This window comes from Myxine glutinosa, chromosome 3, assembly GCF_964187855.1.
Source record: "Myxine glutinosa chromosome 3, kmMyxGlut1.1, whole genome shotgun sequence".
NCBI classification, from domain to species: domain Eukaryota; kingdom Metazoa; phylum Chordata; class Myxini; order Myxiniformes; family Myxinidae; genus Myxine; species Myxine glutinosa.
The window spans coordinates 48771439-48795161 of record NC_136263.1 but is presented as its reverse complement, the minus strand read 5'-3'; the positions used below and the strand labels follow the sequence as shown (position 1 = coordinate 48795161).

Below are 23723 nucleotides of genomic sequence, written 5' to 3'. Positions count from 1 at the left end.
TGAAAGACGAACATTGATAACAAATTGGGTTTGTTGTGATTTTCAAGTTAGCAATCCGGTTCAGAATGATGGAGGAGGGATGGAATGAATGTGAATTTAGACCATGTAGTGAGGGAGACGTATAAGATATTGAATTTCTTTTTTTTGAAGTGGAATGAGTTGGAGAGGAAATTGAGAAAAGCCTTTTAAATAGGAAGAAAAACAGCGTGTTGTAATATACCACTGAATAAAAAACAGAAGGGGAAAGGTTAAACATATTTAAACTAGAACGGGCACTCGGTAGAGCGCATACCTTCGCCGCAGCTACTTTTGTTGCCAAAATAAAAGACTACAAGATCTGTGTAGCAAAGCATTTTGGCATTAGTTTCATACAAATTGGACACAAATTGACCGCGCTATGGTAAAAAGACGATTTTGACCTTTTCATGACCTTGACCTTGACCTTTGACCCGATCGATTCCAAAATCTAATCAAATGGTTCCCGGATAATAACCTATCATCCCACCAAATTTCATGCGAATCGGTTGAATACTTTTTGAGTTATGCGAATAACATACACACACACACACACACAGACATACAAACAAGGGTTATGACGTCAGAGTGTCATGTCGCATATCACAAGATTGGGCATTGAATTCTGAACATTTTGGCATTAGTTTCATACAAATTGGACACAAATTGACCGCGCTATGGTAAAAAGACGATTTTGACCTTTTCATGACCTTGACCTTGACCTTTGACCCGATCGATTCCAAAATCTAATCAAATGGTTCCCGGATAATAACCTATCATCCCACCAAATTTCATGCGAATCGGTTGAATACTTTTTGAGTTATGCGAATAACATACACACACACACACAGACATACAAATAAATACACAGCGATCAAAACATAACCTTCCGCTTTTGCGAAGGTAATAATATTTAAACAGAACTATGAACAATCTTATATGCACAAAAATACCAACGGGGGGAGAGCCGAGAGGGACCACCACGAGTCACGTGAACAGGGCAAACGGTGGATGGCAAGGAGATAATGGGGGTGGGGCGAACAGCACACCTGGACAGAAAATACAGGATGAGACAACAGTACACGTGGAGAAAAGAAAATAAATGTTTTTTTTTGTTTGTTTTTTTTTTTGGGGGGGGGGGGGGGGTGGGGATTTAGAACGTTGGACAGTATTATGTTCGGGGTAGAAGGGAAAAAACCAAGAGCCAAGCAAAACACACTTAAGTTAACAAAACACCGACGGGGGTACAACTACAAGGCCACACACGAGGAGCAGAAAACGATTAATTAATTACGAGTTACAGGAAATTCAAACCAAAACTAACTATAATCAAACAATATCGCATGGACGATAAAATAACGAGTTGAAATTTGACAATCTATCTGGGGAAATGGGGGAGAAACACGTGGTCGAAGAACGAACGAACGAATAAGAATGAATAAACGAATGAGCACAGAGAAGGTAATGTCTTTTTTTTTTGTTTTTTTTAGTTGAGATTTACATAAGGAAGTAGGCTTTGGGGTGGAAAGACTGCGAAAACAGAGAACGAAAGTTATTGGATCACAAACGACAGGCGCTGAGAGAAAAACAAAGCCTCAAGGTTGTACAGTGTACACTGTACAAGACCTCAAGACGACACGAATTAACGCGAATTTTCAATACAGGTATGAAAGATTTGCACCGAAAATCTTTGACGGGACAATATACGTACATACACCATAAAAGAAATACAGTTATAACGAAAATACAAATTGGAACAATTACTTAACTTCGAATTCGATGGAGAGCGTAGAGAGCTGCGAAAAAACGAACCGTCGCCAGCAAGACCCAAGAAGACGCCAAGAGAACAAGAATAGATTGATTGTACATTGTTCATCCAGCGTCAATACAGTGGACTGACCAGGGTTCAGCTCCTGTGTGATTCGTAAGCAACGAAGTATAACTGTCCACAAGGTGTCCCTCTCATGTGCCGGAGCATTGATGATAGGTAAGTAACCCACGGTTGTTGTTTCTTGTGTATCATTGATGACGCATTGATTGAAACCTGTCCATGCTGGAACTGATTGATTTGGACTGCTGTAATGTCGGACGAAAGGTCTTTGATGTTTGCTCTCTTTTTCATGTCTGGGTCTGGTGTGTAGCTATTAGTCTTCACTTCTGTGTCAAATCGTGGCTGGGCACGTGCACCACAGTCTGGTGCAGGCGTAAGCTGCTGTAGCTCCGCTGATACCTTGAGTGACCTTGCTTGTCCCATTTGCAGTGCTTGTCCACTGTGGTGTTGTGACGCCCCTCTCTGGAAAGCAATCACCTGCGTTCCCTGGAATGTTCCCTTCCCATCGAGGGGTTCTTCTATAATATTGTTACGGATCGCGGTTAGATGTTATTTCGACCGAGCGGTGGTGTATTACCGCGACCTAACAGTTCCCCCGATTCTTCCCCAACTCACCCGATTCCACCCGAACGTTGGCCAAATCGCGCTACGCTAAATCAATGATTGGAAAGGACACAACGACTGGGATAAATGAAACGACGCCAGGGGTACAGTTCTCAAGACCTCCGGAGGAGGGTATAATTAGTGGTGGAGAAAAGGGGTAGATTACAAGGTAGAGTGAGGTAAAAGACACAGAAGAGATAGACACTTAATTTACAGTCTTATCTTATCCCAGACATACCACAGACAAACGGAACAAGGCTGACTTACACAGGGATTGATGGCAGGGAGGGACAGGTAGTTCGATGGCACAAGGTGCACCTTGGCTCGGGGACAGGATCAAGCACGGTCCAAGAGATGCAGGGAGGCCTCACAGCGCTCGGAGCTGGCGTCTTTCTTTCTCCAAGCTCAGCGCGCATCTGACGTCACCTCCCTCTTCCTGCGCATGCTCAGCGGGGAGTGACACGCCCTCGGCTGGTTGGCTCCGCCCCAGATGGGACCGGTCCGCCGCTCCCATTGGGTGCGGGGGTTACCGGGCTCCGCCCTTGACGAGGAGCTGACAGGGAGCCCCTATTTGGTAACCCCGTCGAGCACATGTTCGATGGCGGCTCGCTGGGCAGGCCTCATGCCCTCCCAACACCCCCTACCAACCAAGCCGGAGTGAGGACGCGCACTCCCTGTGCACGCCGTTGCTGTTGTTGTTGTTGTTGTTGCTGAACCGTGAGGAAGAGCTGCGGGGAGGTATTGGGAGGTCCTAAACTTCCTAACGGTGCCATACAATCACATTCTGGTGCAACGAAGGGTCAGAATTAATGGAAACGAGTCCTTAACTGACATAGACTAAGAATAACTAGCAAGATGTCCTATAGTTGTCTTACATGAGATGCGGTGAACCTGGGCACGACATTTAATGGGGGAAATAGGGGGAGGTCGGGTCTACAGAGTGTTGTTTACAGAAAATGGGACTAGGGAATGGGGGATTGGGGATAGTTGGGAAGTATTGAGGAAATAGGGGAATATTTACAAGCAGATATGGATGGATGCAAATCCCATATCCGCAACAATATCGATATTATCAGCAGAAAATTGGAGAAACCGGCCTTCGACAAGGTTTGGTGGGACAGGAAACTGATCCTTTTTCGTTGAGTTGTCCAGTACGTGCTGCGCTAGTGTGGTATCTACACGTTGAACTTGACTGTAACTGATGCAGTGTCCGGCCTTGTGAAATATGTTCACCAGGTCCTTGGAACGAGTTGCTTGGTGAAGGGTCATTCCTAGCCCAACATGCTTTGGTGTCAGCGCTTTCCCTTTGGAGACGGCATGTACAACATCTTGGGCTATACTGAGAGATAACATCCTTGTTGTGTCATCAACTTCTGTTTCTCCTGGCTCGCCTGTCAGAAGTACACTGAGTAACATGAAGAGACTCTCGGGAATAATTTTAGCTGCGTTGTCTGCGTTGACAGAGGAACAGTCGTTATAAGAGGGTGAGTCTCGTATATCTGCTCTGATACGTAGAGCTGTGTGGTGTAATGCTAAGACCTGCTCCATATCCTGATCTACAAATTGACTTGCACGCAAACCATGCTCGTAGCCTTCAGAGGTTGTATCATCTATTGTATCTGTTGTCTCTTTCAAGGCCTGTACAACAATTCGCGCTGGTACGGTGGGGAACAACAATTGTGCTTTTTGTGGGTCAAGTTGCGGAACGAAGTCGATTTCTCCTTTAAGGAGATCTTGTAGTTTGTACTTGAAATGTGTCCTGTGTTGCTTGTAACTTCCAGCATCAACCTGACATTCAGCCATCAATTCAGAGTATCGTTCCCACACATCTAATAGGCTGTATATTTCTCCCTTGGTGATGCCAATAGAAATCTCATGTGCGACAGTTTTCAGACAAATCTCCCTAGGGTTTGGCTGCATCATTGGATCATGCTCACGGCCAGCCTTTCGTGTGAAGTTGACATAACATTTGAGATGGTACCGTACATCTCCAGCTACGAGGTCATTCACACAAGCCAATCTGCAGCTCAAGAGAGGGTCAGTCTGAGCGGCTAGAAGCAGCTTTTTAGAGAATGACAGGGATGCTGCAAGTCGGGTCTTGTCTTTGGACGTTTGCTGGCAGAAAACACACAGGTCCGTGTTCAATGCCTTGGCCTTGCTTCGCAGTACCTGAGAGGCTTGGTCGCCTGCGTTGGTCGAAGCACCCTCCTCTGCACAGGAGGTCTTAGTTTCAAAAAAAAAATTCAATCTACTGAGATGCATAGCACTTGTGAAAGTGCCATAACAGTCTTTGTGATAAACAAATTCAGTGTCACCAGATACAGATTGAAAACTTGCAGCTTCCAATCTCTCCACTATGTCCCACCTTGTATAGTCTTGGTATTTTTTGCGCTCACTCAGTGCATGCTGCACTCTCTCCAGTCCGTTGCTTCCAAGCTTTCTAGTTGGTTTGTTAGACTGTTTCTGACATATAAAGCAAATGTTCCAATTAGTTGTAGTGTCCACGCTTCTTTTTCTCGGCTGTATGTGTGCTGCTGGTTCCATGACTCCACTGCTGATCAGCACCTGTTCAAAAGAAAAATACGTTAGATCTAGAAGCTAAAACCGACACCATTTTGAGAAGCCAAGATTATTTAACATGATTAACAAAACAAAACTTTTGGCAACATTAGATATATATTATATCACAAACTGGTTCGTGGTTATGGTACAAATATGTACGGATTATGTATATTTAATTGATATTATATTTGTTTTGATATTCATTACGATTTGAAAATGAATAAACAAGAAATATGTAATGAAAAAAGCAAAGCAAATCGTACGCTGTGGTGGGAATGTAACGATCGTTAAACCATGGTACAGCCGACTGTTGCAACAACATTTATGGGGGGTGGGTTATGTTTGTTGTAATTAATCAGTCTTATTCACAGTTGTAAACCAATTGTCTGTTACTGTTATGTGAGGGAATAATAATGAATGATTTTGATACCTAAAACATATGCATGGGATGTTTATTTGTGAAGTTATTGCAATTTTTGTTATATGTTTACGGTGGAATCGAAATAATTATTCAGCATTTTTTTGTATTTTTTGCCATTCTTTGTAAAATTTCCCGATATTATAGTATAAACCAATATTTTTACAATATGTATTGTTATTCTGCTCATTTTGACACCACAAATAAGTTTGTAACTGAATTATTGGTCATTTTATTGACATTTTTGTATTTTCGAGAAAATCAGATATTTCGCGATTGACCCCTTTCACAAAATAACCCACTGTGAGGTCCCAAATCAAAATATCAAGTGTCATCCAGGCTAATATTGCTCAGGAGGTGTCATGGTTCAATCCTAGCATGGGTGACAGCTTGTAACAAACAGTTACCCCTCATGTAATTTTTTGAGATTATATTCCTAGTCTACTTATATCTAATATCACAATTACTTACTTTACACTTGTTGCTGAGACAATCATTAATGAAATAACTGTGCTATATTAAACATCTTTTACCCACTCGGAGTCATTTCCACAACAGAAATGACTCAAGGGCAGGGCATGAACGGAGATGTGAGTGTGAGAGGATGAAGATCAGAAAGACTGCAAGGCCACATATTTGTCTGCAGTGAGCAAGAAACAAAACCTGAGACTCAACCTCTTGTCATGAGATACCAATGACATGAAGGGCCTTTGATTCATGGGGATGGGTTGGGTGGCAATTTAAGAAGCAGCAGCACCAACCCATACTGTCATGATGATGGACCTTTATGCTGTTTTTCAAGCTGAGGAAGCACTTGGCCCTGCAGAGAAACTTGGAAAAAGACATTTTAACAAATGCCAGTCATAAAGCAAGTTCTACATACAACCACGTGTGATGTATGAAAGTATCCATTCCAAACTACAGTGCCAGGATAAACAAAATATTTGCTTTCGGTGTTCGACAACCAGAGGAATCGGGCACTTGACGAATTTTTTTTATTTTTGTGCAAGTTTGATTCATTCCAAGTGTATTTTAAAAAGTTAAAAGGTTTTGTTTTTCATCTTAAAGGTACAACAGTGACTATTGCGCATCATTCTAAGTTAATAAAAATAACGTTTCTCTATTTCCTTCTTGTTGGCATCCTGGACTGAGTTTTCAGCAGCATCCAGATGGGCGGCTTATGCAGATCAACCTTACAGGATTCTTGACTGGGAAGAACGCACGCCTCTTCATGGGGGAACTCTGGCCCCTTCTACTCAGTGCACAAGAAAATACTGATGGCATTCCATTGGTCGCCATGGAGCAAATAATGGAAGGGATAAAACAGCATCCAGAAAAAGAAAAAAAGAAAAAAAAAAAGCGACAGGTATTTTATGGATCGAGTGGAGGAGTGCAATGAAGCATTTGAAATAAGCTGATTATTACATTAGTTTATATGTCCTTATTTGCACTTCCCTGCTAGCTCGGGCAAGAAAAACTTGCACGACTGCAGAGCAAGGAGGAAGAGGAAGATCGTAAGGCCAAGGAACGTTTCAGGTATGCCACACTGAGAACTTTGTACTTTTTAATGAATGAAAAAGGTAGGTTTATACATTGTTGTGAATATATCTTCGGTTAGTGTTTTGATTACCTAATTTTAGACAGTATGGAGCCCCTTATTTTATGGTGTGCCACTCTGGTGATCGCCATTTCCGTGAGCAGAATCGGAAAGCTGTGTGTAGAAGAGATCACGGGTGAGCACGTATGGTAGTGAAGGGGAGCGTATTTGAAACACGAAGGTCAGGAGGACGAGAGAGTGGACACAGGGAGACGATTCCATAATCGGGCATATACAAGGACGAATGAATGCATGTGTTCAACTATGGAGTTGTGACCTTTTGGACTTAGAAAATATAACATATTGTTGCGGATCTCCGCGCCGGCCTTTTCCCCATACCAAGGGGGGATTAGTCCCCTTGTCTTTGACTGACCGACGGGACCCGATGCCTATGACGTCCTTTCCGGGCAGCGTTAAATTGGGTTGTATGACCAGATTCTCTATTACCTAAGTACTAACGCTACCCTGAAACGAGGAGACAAGCCTCACCCGAATCATGGGTGTTGGTGGATACGCCGAGCGGTAGCGAACCCGTGACCCGAGCCGTTATCAAGGACTAGATCCCGATCCGAGCAGTTCTTAATCGTGCCACGCTTACCCAATGGAGGAAATCACGGAAACGGTCGAATTTGGAAGAAAGGAAAAATACGATTTATTTACACTTTGTACAATCATCAGAAGAAGAAGACACAGTGCAGCCTTAAACAGTCTTGTACTTATCCCCTGGACAAACGGGCCTGTTCACTCTCAGACACATTCACATGGGGTTTGCAGTTGACCAGGTCAGCACGTCCAGGGATTGCGTCCAGGCAGCTCGCTCTCCGGTCCCCAACTCGCACCGCGAAGAAGATGAAACAGACGGCCGGAGCACTCCACGTGTCGTTTTCGCACACCGGGTTATTACAGGGCGAACGGTAGGGCTGGCTTTGGCGGTTACACTTGCGGCTGCAGCCGCGTACGTAATAATTGAATAGTTCAATATGCGCTTCTCATCAATCAAGGGCTCTCGACACTGTCGTGTGTCCGCCGGTCCTCTGAGTTCTCCTGGTCAGTCCTCTCAATACAGTTCTCTCTCAACTCGAGCGCCTGCCTCTCCCTTCTCATAACTGAGATGGGGGCCTTGCGCCAAGGGTTTTATTGCCACGCCCTTGGAACCCTCTGGAACTTACTAGACGCGTCCTGCCACGCCCCATCATGCCATGTCCTCCGAGCCCTGGTTGGCTGTTGCTCTTACTGTCACCGTCTCTGACGTGCTGCTTGTCGCGGCCACACCCCGACCCTCGCGCTCCTCCCTCTTTTCAGGCCTACCTCTTGTCACTTGGCTAGTTCGAGCCAACAAAGGGCAGCTAATGCTGCTGGCAGCCAAAGCGTAACAAACTGCGGGTAGCCAAAGCGTAACAAACTTGAGGGATGCCAAATGGGGCGCGGGATCGAGTTTGCCCATGATGTAATTGGAGGGTGGCCGCAAAATGAAAGGACCTCAGCTCATTTCTTTACACAACGCAGATATCACAAGGGAAATGGCCTACTCTTACACATAATATGACATTACTAATACTCTACATGGGCCTACGTGTTGCTTGTGGACCAACTATGGGGGGCAAACCTTTAACCTTTAATGATGTAATATGTACAATCTCAAAACCTCAACACTGCCCCCCTCCTTCGCCAGGCTCGTCCCCGAGCCGAACCCACACAAGTGAGCACGACCGGTTTTGAGCAAGGGTCAGGACTACTTTTTAAATTACGTGTGACACTTAGATGTGGTTCTCCTCGACATTTAATCTAACACCCTGTGTGTGACGGTTTTACAACACTAAATATGTCCCACCTACTGCAAAGGTGCCAGGCCACAGAACGTGTGGTCCATTAGGTGTACTGGTGCAGCAAGAGGTAGCAGAGTGCAGCTGCAGAGGTGTGGCAACATGCCGCAGCACAGTCCATGGTTCCTGCACACTCCCCTCAACAAAAATATGGGTCCATGAGTGGGGAGGAAAGACAAAGCAGAGAGTCAGCGAAGGAAAGGGCGCAAAGGTACACACAATACAAGGCAATGCAACATGAGGAGCACGGGAGAGCGAGCGGAGAAAGCTCGTCCCGAGCCGTACGTAACCCCATATGTCAGCCTACACTACCCCTGCCCTTCCCCGTATTTACAATTTACCAATTCGTCACTACGTTTTGTCTTTTCTAACCCCCCTCGACTCCGAATTCGTCATCCAATCCCTCCCAAGAAGGAAGAGATGGAATAAATACAATGTCACTCTCACGTCATGATGCGTCTTTACCTTCCAAACATTTGCGAAACCTGGTGTGGAGTTCCGTCTCCTTGGTGAGTGGATGTGGATGGTGCAAAGAGACTTCTTATCCAAACTATCCTCTAATAACATTAATGATCCCGGAATGATCCCGGTGTGTACCCCAGTTTAGAATAGGTACATCGTATCCCTGCGCATCGTAAGAGGCGACCAAGGGTTGGCGTCAGGAAGGGCATCCGGCCATAAAAACATTGCCTCAAACAGGGAACCATGATTGTCATGGTGCCCGCAAGGCTAACACCCGCTCTCGCGGGGTAAATGGCCTTAAAACGATCATTCATTCATACTGCGTTGTGTACTAACTAACAGATTCACACCCACAACTAACCGAATTACGGAAATAATTCTCAAACTATACATAAAGCCGGTGGGGAGCATGTTATTTACAAGACTAATCTAATTATTTCCAGTTCCACAACCCAGGACCTGTCTTTTTGTGGGAAAGAAATTTTGAGAGGAGAGAAAACAGAATGCACTGCACCAATACACCATGAAGAAAATGCACAAAAATGCACAAAAATGCACAATCACATTTCAAATAATAAATGGCACATTTGCTGCTGGGCTGCTGCATCTTGCGTCTTCCTGCTTCGTCTTCGGTGTGCCATAATAAAACTTGGAGATCTTCTTTCCTGACACACCAGAACAAAATAAAAATGCACAAATCGTGTCCGTTTTTACTTGCAGGGCCAATCTTATGGTCCATCTGTGTGACTTTGATGCCACTTAAAACCAGTGATCCGCAAGGCAAGATAACGCTTCCAGCAATTGTCTGCTGCAGCAAAGGTGCCAGGCCACAGAACGTGTGGTCCATTAGGTGTACTGGTGCAGCAAGAGGTAGCAGAGTGTAGCTGCACAGGCGTGACAACGTGCCGCAGCACAGTCCATGGTTCCTGCAAACTCCCCTCAACAAAAATATGGGTCCATGGGTGGGGAGGAAAGCCAAAGCAGAGAGTCAGCAGAGGAAAGGGCGCAAAGTTATGGACCTCAAACATATGGACCTCAAACATCCAGGGCCTTCGCTCAAACTTGACTGATCTCTCCATACAGGTTGCTTCTGACAAACCAGACGTGATCTGCTTAACAGAAACTTTCCTCCTTCATGATGTCTCTGATTCCTTGGTATCTCTCCCAGGTTACTCCCTCCTCTGGTATGATAGACCTGAGCCTCGTCCTGGAGGTGGGGTTGCTATCTTCATAAAACACTCTCTTCCTCACTCGCCCTGCACTGCCCTCTCTCCACCTCACCCCCAGGAATACCTTTGGCTACGGCTTCCCCTTCGCTCCCATCTTTTGTTCATATGTGTGTTGTACCGTCCACCAAACAGTGATGACTCCATCTACATCTCGCTGTCTGATAATATGGACCAACTTCTATCTACCCATCCCAACTCTCTCTTCCTCATATGTGGTGATTTCAATTGTCACCATGCCAGTTGGCTGGGTGTGGGTACCTCTTTCACCAGCCATGGCTCTTCAGCAAAGGACTTCTGCGACTCACTGGGACTGACACAATCTGTCAATTTCCCGACCCGGGACTCAGTCAACGGAGCATCTTCTCTTCTGGACTTGGTTATGACGAACTTCCCTGAAAATGTCTGCTGCTCTTCTTCTGCTCCAATCGGCTCATCTGATCATGTGCTTGTTAAAGTGGACATCTCTCTGACCATTCTCAGAGAGCCTCCTCAGCGTCGACGAGTCTGGCATTTCACTCAGGCCAACTGGCACGGTCTTCAAGCAGCCATCAATCATCTGGACTGGTCTCCCATCTCTACCGCCTCTGACATCAACTCATCCTGGGAATTCTTCCAAAGTAAATTGCTCTCTCTCTCATGCACAGATTTATCCCATCTCATCTTCAGTTGTCATACTCTTCCTCCCGTCCATGGTACACGGAATCTTGTGGTGAGGCTGTTGCCCAGAAACAACTTGCTTTAGTCTCCTGGAAAGCAAATCCAACGGAAGGAAATCTCATTTCCTTTCACAAAACCCGAAACAAGTGTGTGTCCACCCTCAGGAGAGCCAGGAAACAATATCTCTCCGTTCTCAAGACCGAACTCTCTTATCTGTCTCCCTCTTCCAAATCCTGGTGGCGTCTGGTCAAATCTTTTTCTGGTGTTTGTTCCCCCTCCATCCCCTCCATCACCTCAAACGGCTACATGGCTGACTCCGCACGTGAAAAAGCTGAATGCCTCAACTCTGTGTTTGCCTCTAAATCTTGTGTCCCAAACCCATCCCTCTCTGAACCCACTGTACCCAGTCATACCCAGCTGCTCCTGGACTCTGTGTCCTTTCCTCCTGACAAGGTGGAAAAGTTTCTGTCAACCCTCGACTCTGATTCTGCAACTGGACCTGACGGCATCAGCCCACGGGTCCTAAAATCCTGTTCTTCTGCTCTTTCACTCCCTCTCTCTGTTCTCTTCATCCTCTCTTTTGCTCAAGGTCATCTGCCATCTGCTTGGAAATCAGCCAACATCACCGCTTTGCACAAAAAAGGTGCAAAAACAGATCCTAGCAACTACAGACCAATCAGCCTTCTCCCAATTATCAGCTAAGTCATGGAATCCATCATTGCTTCAGATATGAAATCTTTCCTCTTCTCCAATGGCTTGATCACTTATCAATTTGGTTTCAGACCTGGTCACTCTACTCTGGACATGCTGCTTCTGCGTTCTCAACAATTGATGGAGGTCCTCAATGCCAAACAGGAAATTAGAGCTGTCTCCCTTGACACATCACGTGCCTTCGATACGGTCTGGCACCCCGCTCTACTCACCAAACATTCCTCCTTTGGTATCCATGGAAATCTCCACGCATTCCTGGCGGACGTCCTCTCTAGTCGTAGTCAACGTGTGGCCCTGAATGGGTTTCTCTCATCTCCTCTTCCTGTTCAGGCTGGAGTTCCCCAAGGCAGTGTTCTGGGCCCTGTGCTTTTTCTGATCTTCATCAATGATCTCTCTGACTCTCTTGAAAATCCTCTCTGTCTCTTTGCTGATGACTCTACTCTCTGTCGCTCCATTCCTCATCCCTGAGATCGGCAGTCTGCAGCCTCCTCACTCTCTGCCGACCTGGACAAAATCACAGACTGGGCAAACAAGTGGAACATGTCTTTCAATCCTGACAAATCTCACACTCTTACGATGTCTCTCCGAAAAGACCGACTGGACAACCCTCCCATCCACTTTCTGAATAATCCTCTCCAAGAAGTTCTGTCACTCAAGCTTTTGGATCTCACTATCTGCCATGATCTTTCCTGGGAAAACCACATTTCAAATCTGGCCTCCAAAGCTAGTCGCCGACTGGGCATCCTCCGTCGTGCGAAGTCCTTCCTTGGCACACCTGAGCTCCTCACCACATACAAGGCTTTCATCCGCAGCTCAATGGAATACTGCTCTCCCCTCTGGGCTGGTGCTCCTGCCTCACACCTAGCTTGTCTTCACGATGTTGAAACCAAAGCGTTCAGAATCATTGGAATCTCCCGCGATGAAGCTAACTCCAAGGGCCTTTCACTCACTCACCGCAGGCAGGTTGGTGGTCTTTCCGTCTTCTACAGACTCCACTCCGGCCTTGCTCCCTCAGCTCTCTCTGGACTCTGTCCCCCAAATATTCCTACAGGTCGCACAAGATCTGCCTGCAACCCTCTTATGGTTAAACTGCCAAAATCAAGACTCTCTGCTCACCTTCACTCCTTCATTTCTCTTTTCTCCCGCCTCTGGAACAAACTCCCTCACTCTCTTCAATCCCACTCCACCCTCCAGGTCTTCAAAACAGCTGTTCACCACCATCTCTTATCTTCCCCCATCCAAAACCTTGATCTTTTCTACCCCCGCTAATTTCACCCCAAATCCACTTTTTTGAAATACCAACTTCTGTCCTGGAAGTCCTTGGTGTCCTTGCGTTTTATACTTCTCCCACCCCTACCCCCCCTTCGCACGCCTCCTCCCCCCAAGCCCTCTCCCTCCCACACATCTCCCTGCTCTCAAATGTTATGTTTGTGTGCTTCCCCATCTCTCCCCATCTTGTCTTCCGCTCCCTCTTTTTATATATTTTGTTTGTCTGGTTGATTTGTTTGTGAAATAAATATTAGCTCTTACACGAGCCTCGATTCAGGATACAAAAAAAAGAAAAAAAAAGAAAGGTACACACAATACAAGGCAATGCAACATGAGGAGCACGGGAGAGCGCACGGAGAAAGCTCGTCCCTAGCCGTACGTAACCGCCCATGTCAGCCTACACTACCCCTGCCCTTCCCTGTATTTACAATTTACCAATTCGTCACTACCATTTGTCTTTTCTATCCCCCCTCTACTCCGAATTTGTCATCCAATCCCTCCCAAGAAGGAAGAGATGGAATAAACACAATGTCACTCTCAAGTCATGATGCGTCTTTACCTTCCAAACATTTGCGAAACCTGGTGTGGAGTTCCGTCTCCTTGGTGAGTGGACGTGGATGGTGCGAAGAGACTTCTTATCCTAACTATCCTCTAATAACATTAACTCAGTTACACAACCCAGGGTCTTGCCCTGCCACTCAATTGGCCATCTTTACACTATGTGGTTCTAAAAACCAATTCCCATTGACCCACCCTGTGGTGCCTCCAAAATTTGGGGTCTCACTCCCCCAATTTTTCAATACTTTGACTTTGCACAATTTCGGGACTGGGTCGTGTTGCTCTACCTGCAGGTCTACCTACCCGAGCTTACCATGCTCCTTACAACTACCCTAAATCGGGGAAGGCCCCTCCTGGCTCTCTCACCCCTCTGATGCCCTCTCTGGCATTGGGCTACCCGGGTCCTTCTCTCGGATCCTCGGGCCCCGCTGAACACTACTCTGTACTCTAACTGGCTCCCAGAGCCTACCTGTGGCCTCACCTGTCCGACAGACTACCAGTGGCAGAGTGCCCCAATAACTATACTCACCAATTAAGCCCACGCGCCCAGCCATTTCCACAGACTCATGCACCCATCTAAGCACTTCCTTGCTACTACCTGCACCACAGGTGTCAATATCCAACAATTTACCAAACCCTCTACCTAACTTTAAACTACCCTCCCTGGGTATTCGTGGAGGGGTCCATCCTCCCCCCATTCACTCCTTCGCACCATGCACCATGCACTCCACACCACTCATTCCACACACCAATCATTCCACACCAAGTATTCCACACACCTGGTCTCCACTTGCACACCATGCAAGCCCATTCACTCAACACAATGACACTTGTCCTCAATACTCCACTTATACACTTTTACACTTGCTCTGGTCATCCCCGACCAATTCATCATTTGGTCACGCTCACCACAAAGATTCTCATTCAATTCCTCATTTGCTCCAGCTCATCACAAAGATTCTCAATCGCAAGCTCATACACACAGCATCATCTAACTAACTACTTCCCTCTAAGAGTCTAAGGCTAGCATCACACCAAAGTAGTTCTATCCCGTTGTACCCCGTTCTAAAAAAAATACTAGAACGGGCTGTGATCACGGTAGAATGCGTAGTTTGGCGTAAAATACGATGCTAGTTCGTTCATAAGCAGTCCTCAATACGTCTATCTCGTTCTTATCTCGTTCTTAGCCAGTCTGCAGTCCGTTTGTATCCAGTTGAGATCGTGTAAAAGTGCCCGTTCACCTCATGCCGACAACGTTTCGAAGCAGTTCGAGCCCGTCCGTAGCCGTTCTCAACCCGTTCTTAACCAGTTCAACCTCGTTCTACCTCGTTCACAATACGTCCAAGCCAGTTCTAACTAATTCTTAACCCGACCAACTCGTTCGCACTACGTCTTCATCTCGTCCCTAGTGCGTGTGTACTCGCGTCCTGGCCCGTCCTGGCCCGACTGCTATGAATACCGAGCGTGTTGTAGCCAGTCCTCATTCAAGTTCAGGGCTCCGAGCTGTACACATCTACAATACAATCTCCGATCATCATGCCTCCAAAGAGAAGTCGATTCAGAAAGACAGGGCGAGCGAAATCAAGCACAAATAGCCCTGCTGAAGGCCATGCAGATCCCCCTGAAGTTGCTGAGACTATTGAGCCTGCCCATGAAGGTCCAATTCAAGAGAGGGAGACTGCGTGAGAACTACATAAACGTACTCAAAACTAGGAGAACTTAATGAGAACCTACTGGGAACTTTTAGAACCATGTAGAAACATGTTGCCAACTGCTTCAGAACTTTATATTTGGTTTGAAACGTATTTGCACGGAATAAGGATTGACCAAGGACGTAATGCGGTCAAATTGGGTCTGTCGCCGAACGGGATGAACGAGCAACAAACGGACCCGGTCGGTGTGCACACGTACTGAAATTTATGTCCGACTGCACCACGTCGTAACACGTCCCTAGTAGGTTCGAAGTACGGCAATTCCGTTCGTAGTACGTCTATCTCGTTTAAGTACGTTGTCAATCCGTCTAATTGGAGAACAGGATGGACGGGATAAAATTTTTGAGCAGGCTCAAAGTTCTAGAGCACCCTCCCCGTCCGAGCCCGTCCATGAAGTTCGTAAAAAGACTGTAAATAGTTGCTACTACGTCCACTACGTTCATACACCGTTGGAGCCCGTTTGACAACATTTTCACAAACGTATTGAGAGCTAGTTTGGTGTGATGGGGGTATAAAGCTCGTGCTTTCCTGTCTTCCCTTACACGAAGCACTCCCTCGTCATTAACATCCTTTTAATCTGAGTATGTCCCCTCTACTTGTACCAATGTCACTACTTAAATCTTGTCATCTACTGTCATCTCTAAATCCCTAACAATATCCTAGCCCGCCCTCGGCTAGTTTCCACTGCCATCCCCATAAACTAAAGCTCATGTGCCCCAATGAGGGATGGTAACACGACCATCCCTCCACACCGGGCACTACTCCCCAACACTATGACCCCCCAGTCCTCTCGCACTATGAGCCCCCGTCATTGGAGGTACTGGGTCCTGCCTCGGCCTCTAAAGCCGAGGCGATCCATGAGGGCGCCTGCTCGCCGGTGTAGGGTCTTACCCGGTCGGCGTGGACGATCCGAGGGAGGGCTCGTGGCCCCATTTTGATCTTAATGACCACGTCACAAATTTGCGCCAGGACGACCCCCGGGCCTTGCCAGGGTGAGGTGAGTTTGGGACACCTACCCTTTCGCCTCCGGGGATTGAAGGACCAAATCTTCATCCCCGGAGCGTACTGACTCCCCTGGCTCCGGTGGTCGTACCTGCGCTTCATCTTGGCACCCGCCAGCTGAAGCTGGGGCGTGCGAAGGCATAGACTCTCTCCATGCCTTCCTCCAGGTGACGTGCATAGCCCTCCCCCGGCGGTCTATTAGTGGTCTCTGGCACGGGACCGCATAGCAGGTCGGCGGGAGCCCGCAACTCCCGCCCATACATCAGCAACGCTGGACTGCATGCGGTGGCCCCGTGCTGGCTCGTTCGGTAGGCCATTAACAAATACGGGAGATGTTCGTCCCAGTCGTCCTGACGGGTGGTGGTAAACAATGCCAATTGTTGGATCAGGGTTCGATTGAACCTTTCCACCATCCCGTCAGATTGTGGTCTTCAGGGCGTTGTCCGTGCCTTCATAATTGGCAGGAGCCTGCACCCATCTTTTAATAATTGGCTCTCAAAATTTCGACCCTGGTCGGTGTGCAGCTACTCCGGAATACCATGCCGACATACAAATCCTTCCACGAAGGCCTGTGCCACCACCCCGGCTTCTTGGTTGGGGAGGGCACAGGCCTCCGGCCACTTGGTGAAATAGTCCATTACAACGGGGATGTACTTGTTAACTTGGCGGGTGCGTGGTAGTGGTCCTAGAATATCCATAGCCACCCGCTCAAGGGGGCCCCCACCTGGTGTAATTGAAGGGGGGCCCTCATCCTCCGTGCTGGTCCCTTTTTAGCAGTAAAGGCGTCGCATCTCTGACACCAGTCCTGTATATCGCGCCCCATATTCACCCAATAAAACCTCCGGCGGACCCGAGATGTAGTCTTTGTCCTGCCCAAATGGCTGCCGGGGCGGGTACCATGCACCTGCTGTATTATTGTGTTCTTAAATTTGTCTGGGACTATCACCAGCCAGGAAGTTCTCTCAGAGGGAATCTCTACCCATTTGCGATACAAGATGTTACCTTTCAATTCCAGGGTTTGCCACTGAGCCCAATATGCCTTTGTTGGCACCCGAGGGGGTTGACTTCTTCCCCATTAGGTCTGCTCCCAAAACGAACCCATTCGTACACCGGTGCCAGTACGGGATCCTCCCTCTGGGCCGTGCTCCATGCCAAAGCTCCAAATTCTTCATCTGCGGTTAGTGGCAAAATTGGCCCTCTCACCCGGGTTGCACGGACTACGAGGGTAGGGGTGGAGTCTGCCAATTGCTCCCTCTCCTCGTGTCTCCCACAAAATTTACAGTTTTCCCCCAAACAAGGACGTCGAGAGAGTGCATTGGCATTCCCATGGGCCTTCCCGGCCCTATGGGTCACATTAAAATCGTACTGCTGCAACTTTTCCAACCACCTTGCAATTTGGCCCTCAGGTTCCTTGAACCGGCGGAGGAGCCATTGCAGGGAGGAATGGTCAGTTCGAACCAGAAATTTCCGCCCGTACAAGTACGGGTGGAAATGGCTCATGGCAGCCAGCATAGCCAATAACTCTTTACGAGTGACGCAATAATTTCGCTCGGGCCTACTCATGGCCCGACTACAATACGCGATCACTCTCTCCATGCCCCCCTGTGTCTGGGACAAAACCGTGTCCAATCCTTCCTGGCTTGCATCCGTGTCCAGGGTAAATGTCCCGTCACTAGTGGGGTATGCGAGAATGGGTGCGGATGTCAAACCCCCATTCAATGCTGGGAAGGCCTTTTGGCACTCCCTTGTCCAATTAAATCTCGTCCCCTTCTCCGTAAGCCGATGAAGGGGCCGGGCCAACTCTGCAAACTTTGCCACAAAACGCCGGTAGTAGGAGCAGAGTCCCAAAAATCCCCGCACCTCCTTGATGGTATGTGGTGCGGGCCACTCCTCTACCGCTGTAATTTTGCCTGGGTCTGTTTTTACCCCCTCGCGACCGATGACGTGACCTAGATAGGCCACCTCTCTCGCAAACAAAGTGCACTTACTCGGGCTCAGCTTTAACCCTGCCTGCCAGGCACCCAAACACCTGGTCCAAATTAGCTATTGCTTGGGCGAATGTTTTAGCATGCACCAGGACGTCATCCAGGTACACCAGGCATGACTGCCATGGCATGCCGCCCAGTACATGCTCCATCATTCGTTCAAAGGTGGCGGGGGCGTTACACAAACCAAACGGCATCACACTGAACTGATGCAGCCCCTTACCTGTGGAAAATGCCGTTTTCTCCTTCCCTGCCCTGTCCATCTCCACCTGCCAATACCCACTCTTGAGGTCCAAGGTTGAGAACCAATTTGAGCCCGCAACGGCATCGAGGGTATCGTCAATTCCTGGCAGAGGATATGAGTCTTTGAGTGTCACGTTGTTCAGTTGGCGATAGTCCACGCAGAAACGCGTGGTCCCATCTTTCTTTTTGACCAACACAACAGGTGACATCCAAGGACTTCCCGAGGGCTCGATGATACCTGCATCGAGCATTTTTTCTACCTGCTCATCAGCTTCCTCCCTCTTGCTCCAAGGTAAGCCGTCGGGCGGGCTGACGAATAGGCCGGGCCTCACCGGTGTGGATCTGATGTTTCGCCAGGCCCGTACGTCCAATATCCTCGGAGGACAAGGATAAGATGTCCAAATGGGTTTCAATCAATTTGTGTGAGGCCTCCCTCTGGGTATCGTCCAACTCTATGCTACTTCGATTTACCATCTCAAATGGGATCGGCCAATTCCTACTATGATTTCCGAGAGACTCCCTCCGGGGCTGGCTCGGCTGGATGTTCTCGCCCCTCACTGCCGCGACTTCATTAACTGGGGTGCAGCTGGCTATCTTCGTGCCCCGTCCTATAGTGCGTGGTTCCGTACTAATATTGATTACTCGGACGGGCACCACCGGCCCGTCCGTTTTTACGAGGGTGCGGCCCACGACTAAACCCGGGATGGACTGCCCTGCAACCGGTTCGACGAGGCCGCAGGACTCCTGCCATGTTGGGCGAGCTAGCCATCGGGCCGGCACTATTGCCTCGGCCCTTGTGGGCATGGTCACGGCCTCAGAAGCCTCCAGCTCCGTCCTCTCGGCCGTGCTCACCCCGCCCAATGGCAGCTCATCTATTCCCACTTGCAGGGTCCCCCGACAAATCGATTTTACAACCGCTGGCAGTCAACAAATCCAGCCCGATTAGGCATGGGTCGCACACCTCCGTCACCCAAACTTCTATCTCCCTCTTTACCGACCCCAACTTGAGGGTTACAAAACCATGCCCTATGATGGGGGCCGTTACCCCAGTAGCCAGCTGCAAACTATGATTTTCCAGACGCTGGATTTTATCCCAGCCGTCTGCACTCGAATTAAGGATCACAGGGCTGATGATCGTGGCGCTAGCCGTCAGCTTTTCTACTTCCCACGTCAACTCCTCTATACCCCCATGTAACCTTGCCGTACTCTTCCTCACCTCCTTCTCCACGCGCTCCTCGCACTGCTTTACCTCGTCGCGTACCAATGCGACCTCTTCGCTCAACCCGCGCCTTATGTCCTCTCCCATTTCTTCTATTTCCCTCTTCGATGCCACCCGCATTTTTCCAATTCATTCTTTTGGGCGTCCATTTTGCTTTCCAGCCCGCTTTTTACCTCTTCTAATTGATCCCACATCTGTTTTTTTCCCGGGCGGATTTGTTCCCCATTTCCCTCAATTGGCCCCCTATTTCCCTCAATTGGCCCCCCATTTTGTTTTCCAACCCTTCTATTTCCCGGGTAGATTTGTCACTTTGGGCATCCATCGTTTTGGTCAACTCGCCCCTGCTACCCCTTACTTCGTTCCTCATTTTATCCATTTCGTCTCCCAAATATGCCCTGAGTTGTACCATAAACAGGGCCATATCCATTGGTGCGGCGGGCTCGGCTACCGCGGCCATGTGCACGGCGCCGCCATTTTCTTCCCCTGCTGCACCCTCATCAATGCTCCTCTTCTTCCCACTCTTCCCGGGGGTCCTGGGTTATCGATTCTAACCCCTCATCGATCTCCTCTTCTACCCCCACCGGCATCCGACCGTCTTGGTTATCCATGGCACAAATTAAATTTGGTTGTAAACTAAATTTCGGCCGCTCGTAATTTTGAGTGCGTTAAGCGCACTTCGGGTCCAATCCAAACTCCTGACACCAATTGTTGCGGCCAATATGCAAAATTGGTGTCCAAAATTTTGTCGAACAAATTTAGTCCCAGGTTCCAAATCCCCACTCCTGACTACCAAATGTTGCGGATCTCCGCGCCGGCCTTTTCCCCTTACCAAGGGGGGATTAGTCCCCTTGTCTTTGACTGACCGACGGGACCCGAGGCCTATGACGTCCTTTCCGGGCAGCGTTAAATAGGGTTGTAGGACCAGATTCGCTATTACCTAAGTACTATCGCTACCCTGAAACGAGGAGACAAGCCTCGCCCGAATCACGGGTGTTGGTGGATACGCCGAGCGGTAGCGAACCCGTGACCCGATCCGTTATCAAGGACTAGATCCCGATCCAAGCGGTTCTTCATCGTGCCACGCTTACCCAATGGAGGAAATCATGGAAACGGTCGAATTTGGAAGAAAGGAATAACACGATTTATTTACACTTTGTACAATAATCAGAAGAAGAAGAAGACAGTGCAGCCTTAAACAGTCTTGTACTTATCCCCTGGACAAACGGGCCCGTTCACTCTCAGACACACTCACACGGGGTTTGCAGTTGACCAGGTCAGCACGTCCAGGGATGGCGTCCAGGCAGCTCGCTCTCCGGTCCCCAACTCGCACCGCGAAGAAGATGAAACAGACGGCAGGAGCTCTCCGCGTGTCGTTTTCGCGCACGGGGTTATTACAGGGCGAAGGGTAGGGCTGGCTTTGGCGGTTACACTTGCGGCTGCGGCCGCGTACGTAATAATTTAATAGTTCAATATGTACTTCTCAATCTAGGGCTCTCGACACTGTCGTGTGTCCACCGGTCCTCTGAGTTCTCCTGGTCAGTCCTCTCAATACAGTTCTCTCAACTCGAGCGCCTGGCTCTTCCTTCTCATAACTGAGGTGGGGGCCTTGCGCCAAGGGTTTTATTGCCACGCCCTTGGAACCCTCTGGAACTTACTAGATGCGTCTTGCCACGCCCTATCATGCCATGCCCTCCGAGCCCTAGTGTTACGGATTCGTAACTTCCGTTATTGTGGTTTTCACCCACTTGACGTAGTTCTGATATTATGTACTATTATAATCGTCAAAAGGCTTATTATTCAGGAACGGTAATTAAAAGTTAAAAAGAATAACTGCAAGTGAAACAGGAAACCAAACGAGAAAGACGAGAAGGTGAAGAGGAAGAAGCAGTGCGAGCAAAGTCGGGGAGGACGCGTGACCTCAGCGCTCCGTAACGAGCCAGGTTTACCGACAGCCGCGAGGGCATTTTGAGTTCCTGGAAGGAAGATCCGGCGATAAGAATATTCGCTGGAGTGGAGAAATCTGCGTAGTCAGATATGGGGCGCTGAGATTCCGACGAATCCTCGTCTCGTCGCATCGGCTCAAGCTAGAGCCGTCGGCCATCTTGAACCCCGTGCTTCGGACACCTGTGAAGGTTTGATTCGTGTCATCTTCACCCCAACATCCTACCGTCTGTCGGGGATGAGTGTGTGCGACCGCTTCGTCTCCAATTACGTTGCGGTTTGTTGAGGGAGCGGTGAAGGTACGCCTCTGGAGGGCACCGTTGTACAGTTTGGCGGGAAGAGCACCCTTGCCCACTGTACCCGCTTCGGATATCGGCTGGAGAGCGAGATTCGGGCTTCGACCGGATTTCGTTCCATCGACCGCTGGAGCGAATCCCATTCGCCTTGGGAAAAGTCATAGAGACATTGAGGAGTGTCCTTTTCACTCGTTGGGAGCAGTGAGTTATTTGACTTTGTATAAGAGATATATAGAGTGCACTCTTAATGGCCATTTGTTGTACCGTTATACCTGTGTGTGATTTATAATACAAGTTTGTTCATTTATAATCATTGGTGTGGTTTCACTATTGATTTTCACCACAGGGTAACATCTTTTTCTGCCGGGGTTCCTCTCGGGGTTCTGAGGTGACCGAGACCAGGAGATTGTAGAGGACCCCGTAACAGGAATTGGGGGCTCGTCCGGGATATAAAATTCCTTAAAAATCGTCCGGGATAGAATTCCCTAGCATTCCCAAACTTTCCAATTTTGGAAATTTTTCAACATTTCCAAATTTTTCAAAAAAAATATAAAAATTTTTTTGTTTTTTTTGGGAAATTTCTTGTGTGAAGGTTAACAGGTGTTAACGGATAGTCACCATGGAGTTTGACGCAGAGAAGTTTACAGCTACCCCTAGTGAGGCACAGTTCCGAGCGTTACTAAAATCGGAACTCTTGATATTGGGCAAACATTTTAGCTTGGAGGTCCGAGCTAAAATGAAGAAAACAGAGATGCAGACACTGGTGATAGAATCTATGGTGGAACGAGGAACATGGAGAGAGGGAGCCTTGAATTGGTTACCAGAAGAACAAGAAAGTGTGGAGCTCCAAAAAACGGAGATGCAATTGAAGAGCCAGGAAAGGTTAGAAGAGAAAAAGCAGAGGAAAGGAGAGTGGAAAGAGAACTTCAGGAAAGGTTAAAATCACAGGAAAGAGAGCTCGAGGAAAGAAGAGTTGTACAGGAAATAGAACTCCAAGAAAGGTTGAAAGCACAGGAAAGAGAACTCCAGGAAAGGTTGGAAGGCAAAAAAGCAGAGGAAAGGAGAGCTGCAAGAGAACTCGAAGCAGAGGAGAGAAGAGCCGAAAGGGAGTTAAAGGACCGTGAATTGGCGCGTCAGCAGGAAATTGAAGTCAAGGAGCTGGAGTTAATGAGAGAACGGGGAGAGGTGTTACCACCCATGCCGACTCATTCGACAACTAGTCAAAACACCTGGGTTGTTGGCAGACATGTGAGGCTGGTTCCACCCTTCAATGAAAAGGAGGTAGCCAAGTTTTTTTTACACTTTGAGAAAGTGGCTAAAATGGCCGGAGGAGTCCTGGACCATATTAGTGCAAAGTGTTCTGGTGGGTAAAGCTCAAGATATTTATTCGGCTTTACCGATTGAGCAATGTGCAGATTATGAGATAGTGAAGAAAACCATTCTCAAGGCCTATTAATTGGTCCCTGAAGCTTACTGGCAAAAATTCCGGAACGCCAGGAAGAGGGAGAATGAGACCCATGTGGAGTTTGCCAGAATGAAAGAAACCATGTTTGATCTGTGGTGTGATTCAAAAGGAGTCGGGAAAGACTT

At 48.0% G+C, this 23723-nt stretch overlaps 1 protein-coding gene across 12 annotated transcripts in view; it reads left to right on the top strand.

The window, feature by feature from the left end:
* SRRM1 (serine and arginine repetitive matrix 1) overlaps positions 1–23723 on the top strand; it is a 254277-nt gene that overhangs the window by 27407 nt on the left and 203147 nt on the right. For 8 of the 12 annotated variants that reach the window (XM_078774009.1, XM_078774004.1, XM_078774003.1 and 5 more), the window contains 2 exons: positions 6589–6795; positions 6892–6965. The exons of 1 other annotated variant lie outside the window; for it this stretch is intronic. In XM_078774009.1, the coding sequence (XP_078630135.1) occupies positions 6589–6795; positions 6892–6965 (281 nt within the window). Of the gene's footprint in view, positions 1–6563; positions 6796–6891; positions 6966–23723 lie in introns of all 12 variants that reach the window. 3 more of the 12 variants (XM_078774000.1, XM_078774008.1, XM_078774005.1) reach the window with 2 other exon arrangements.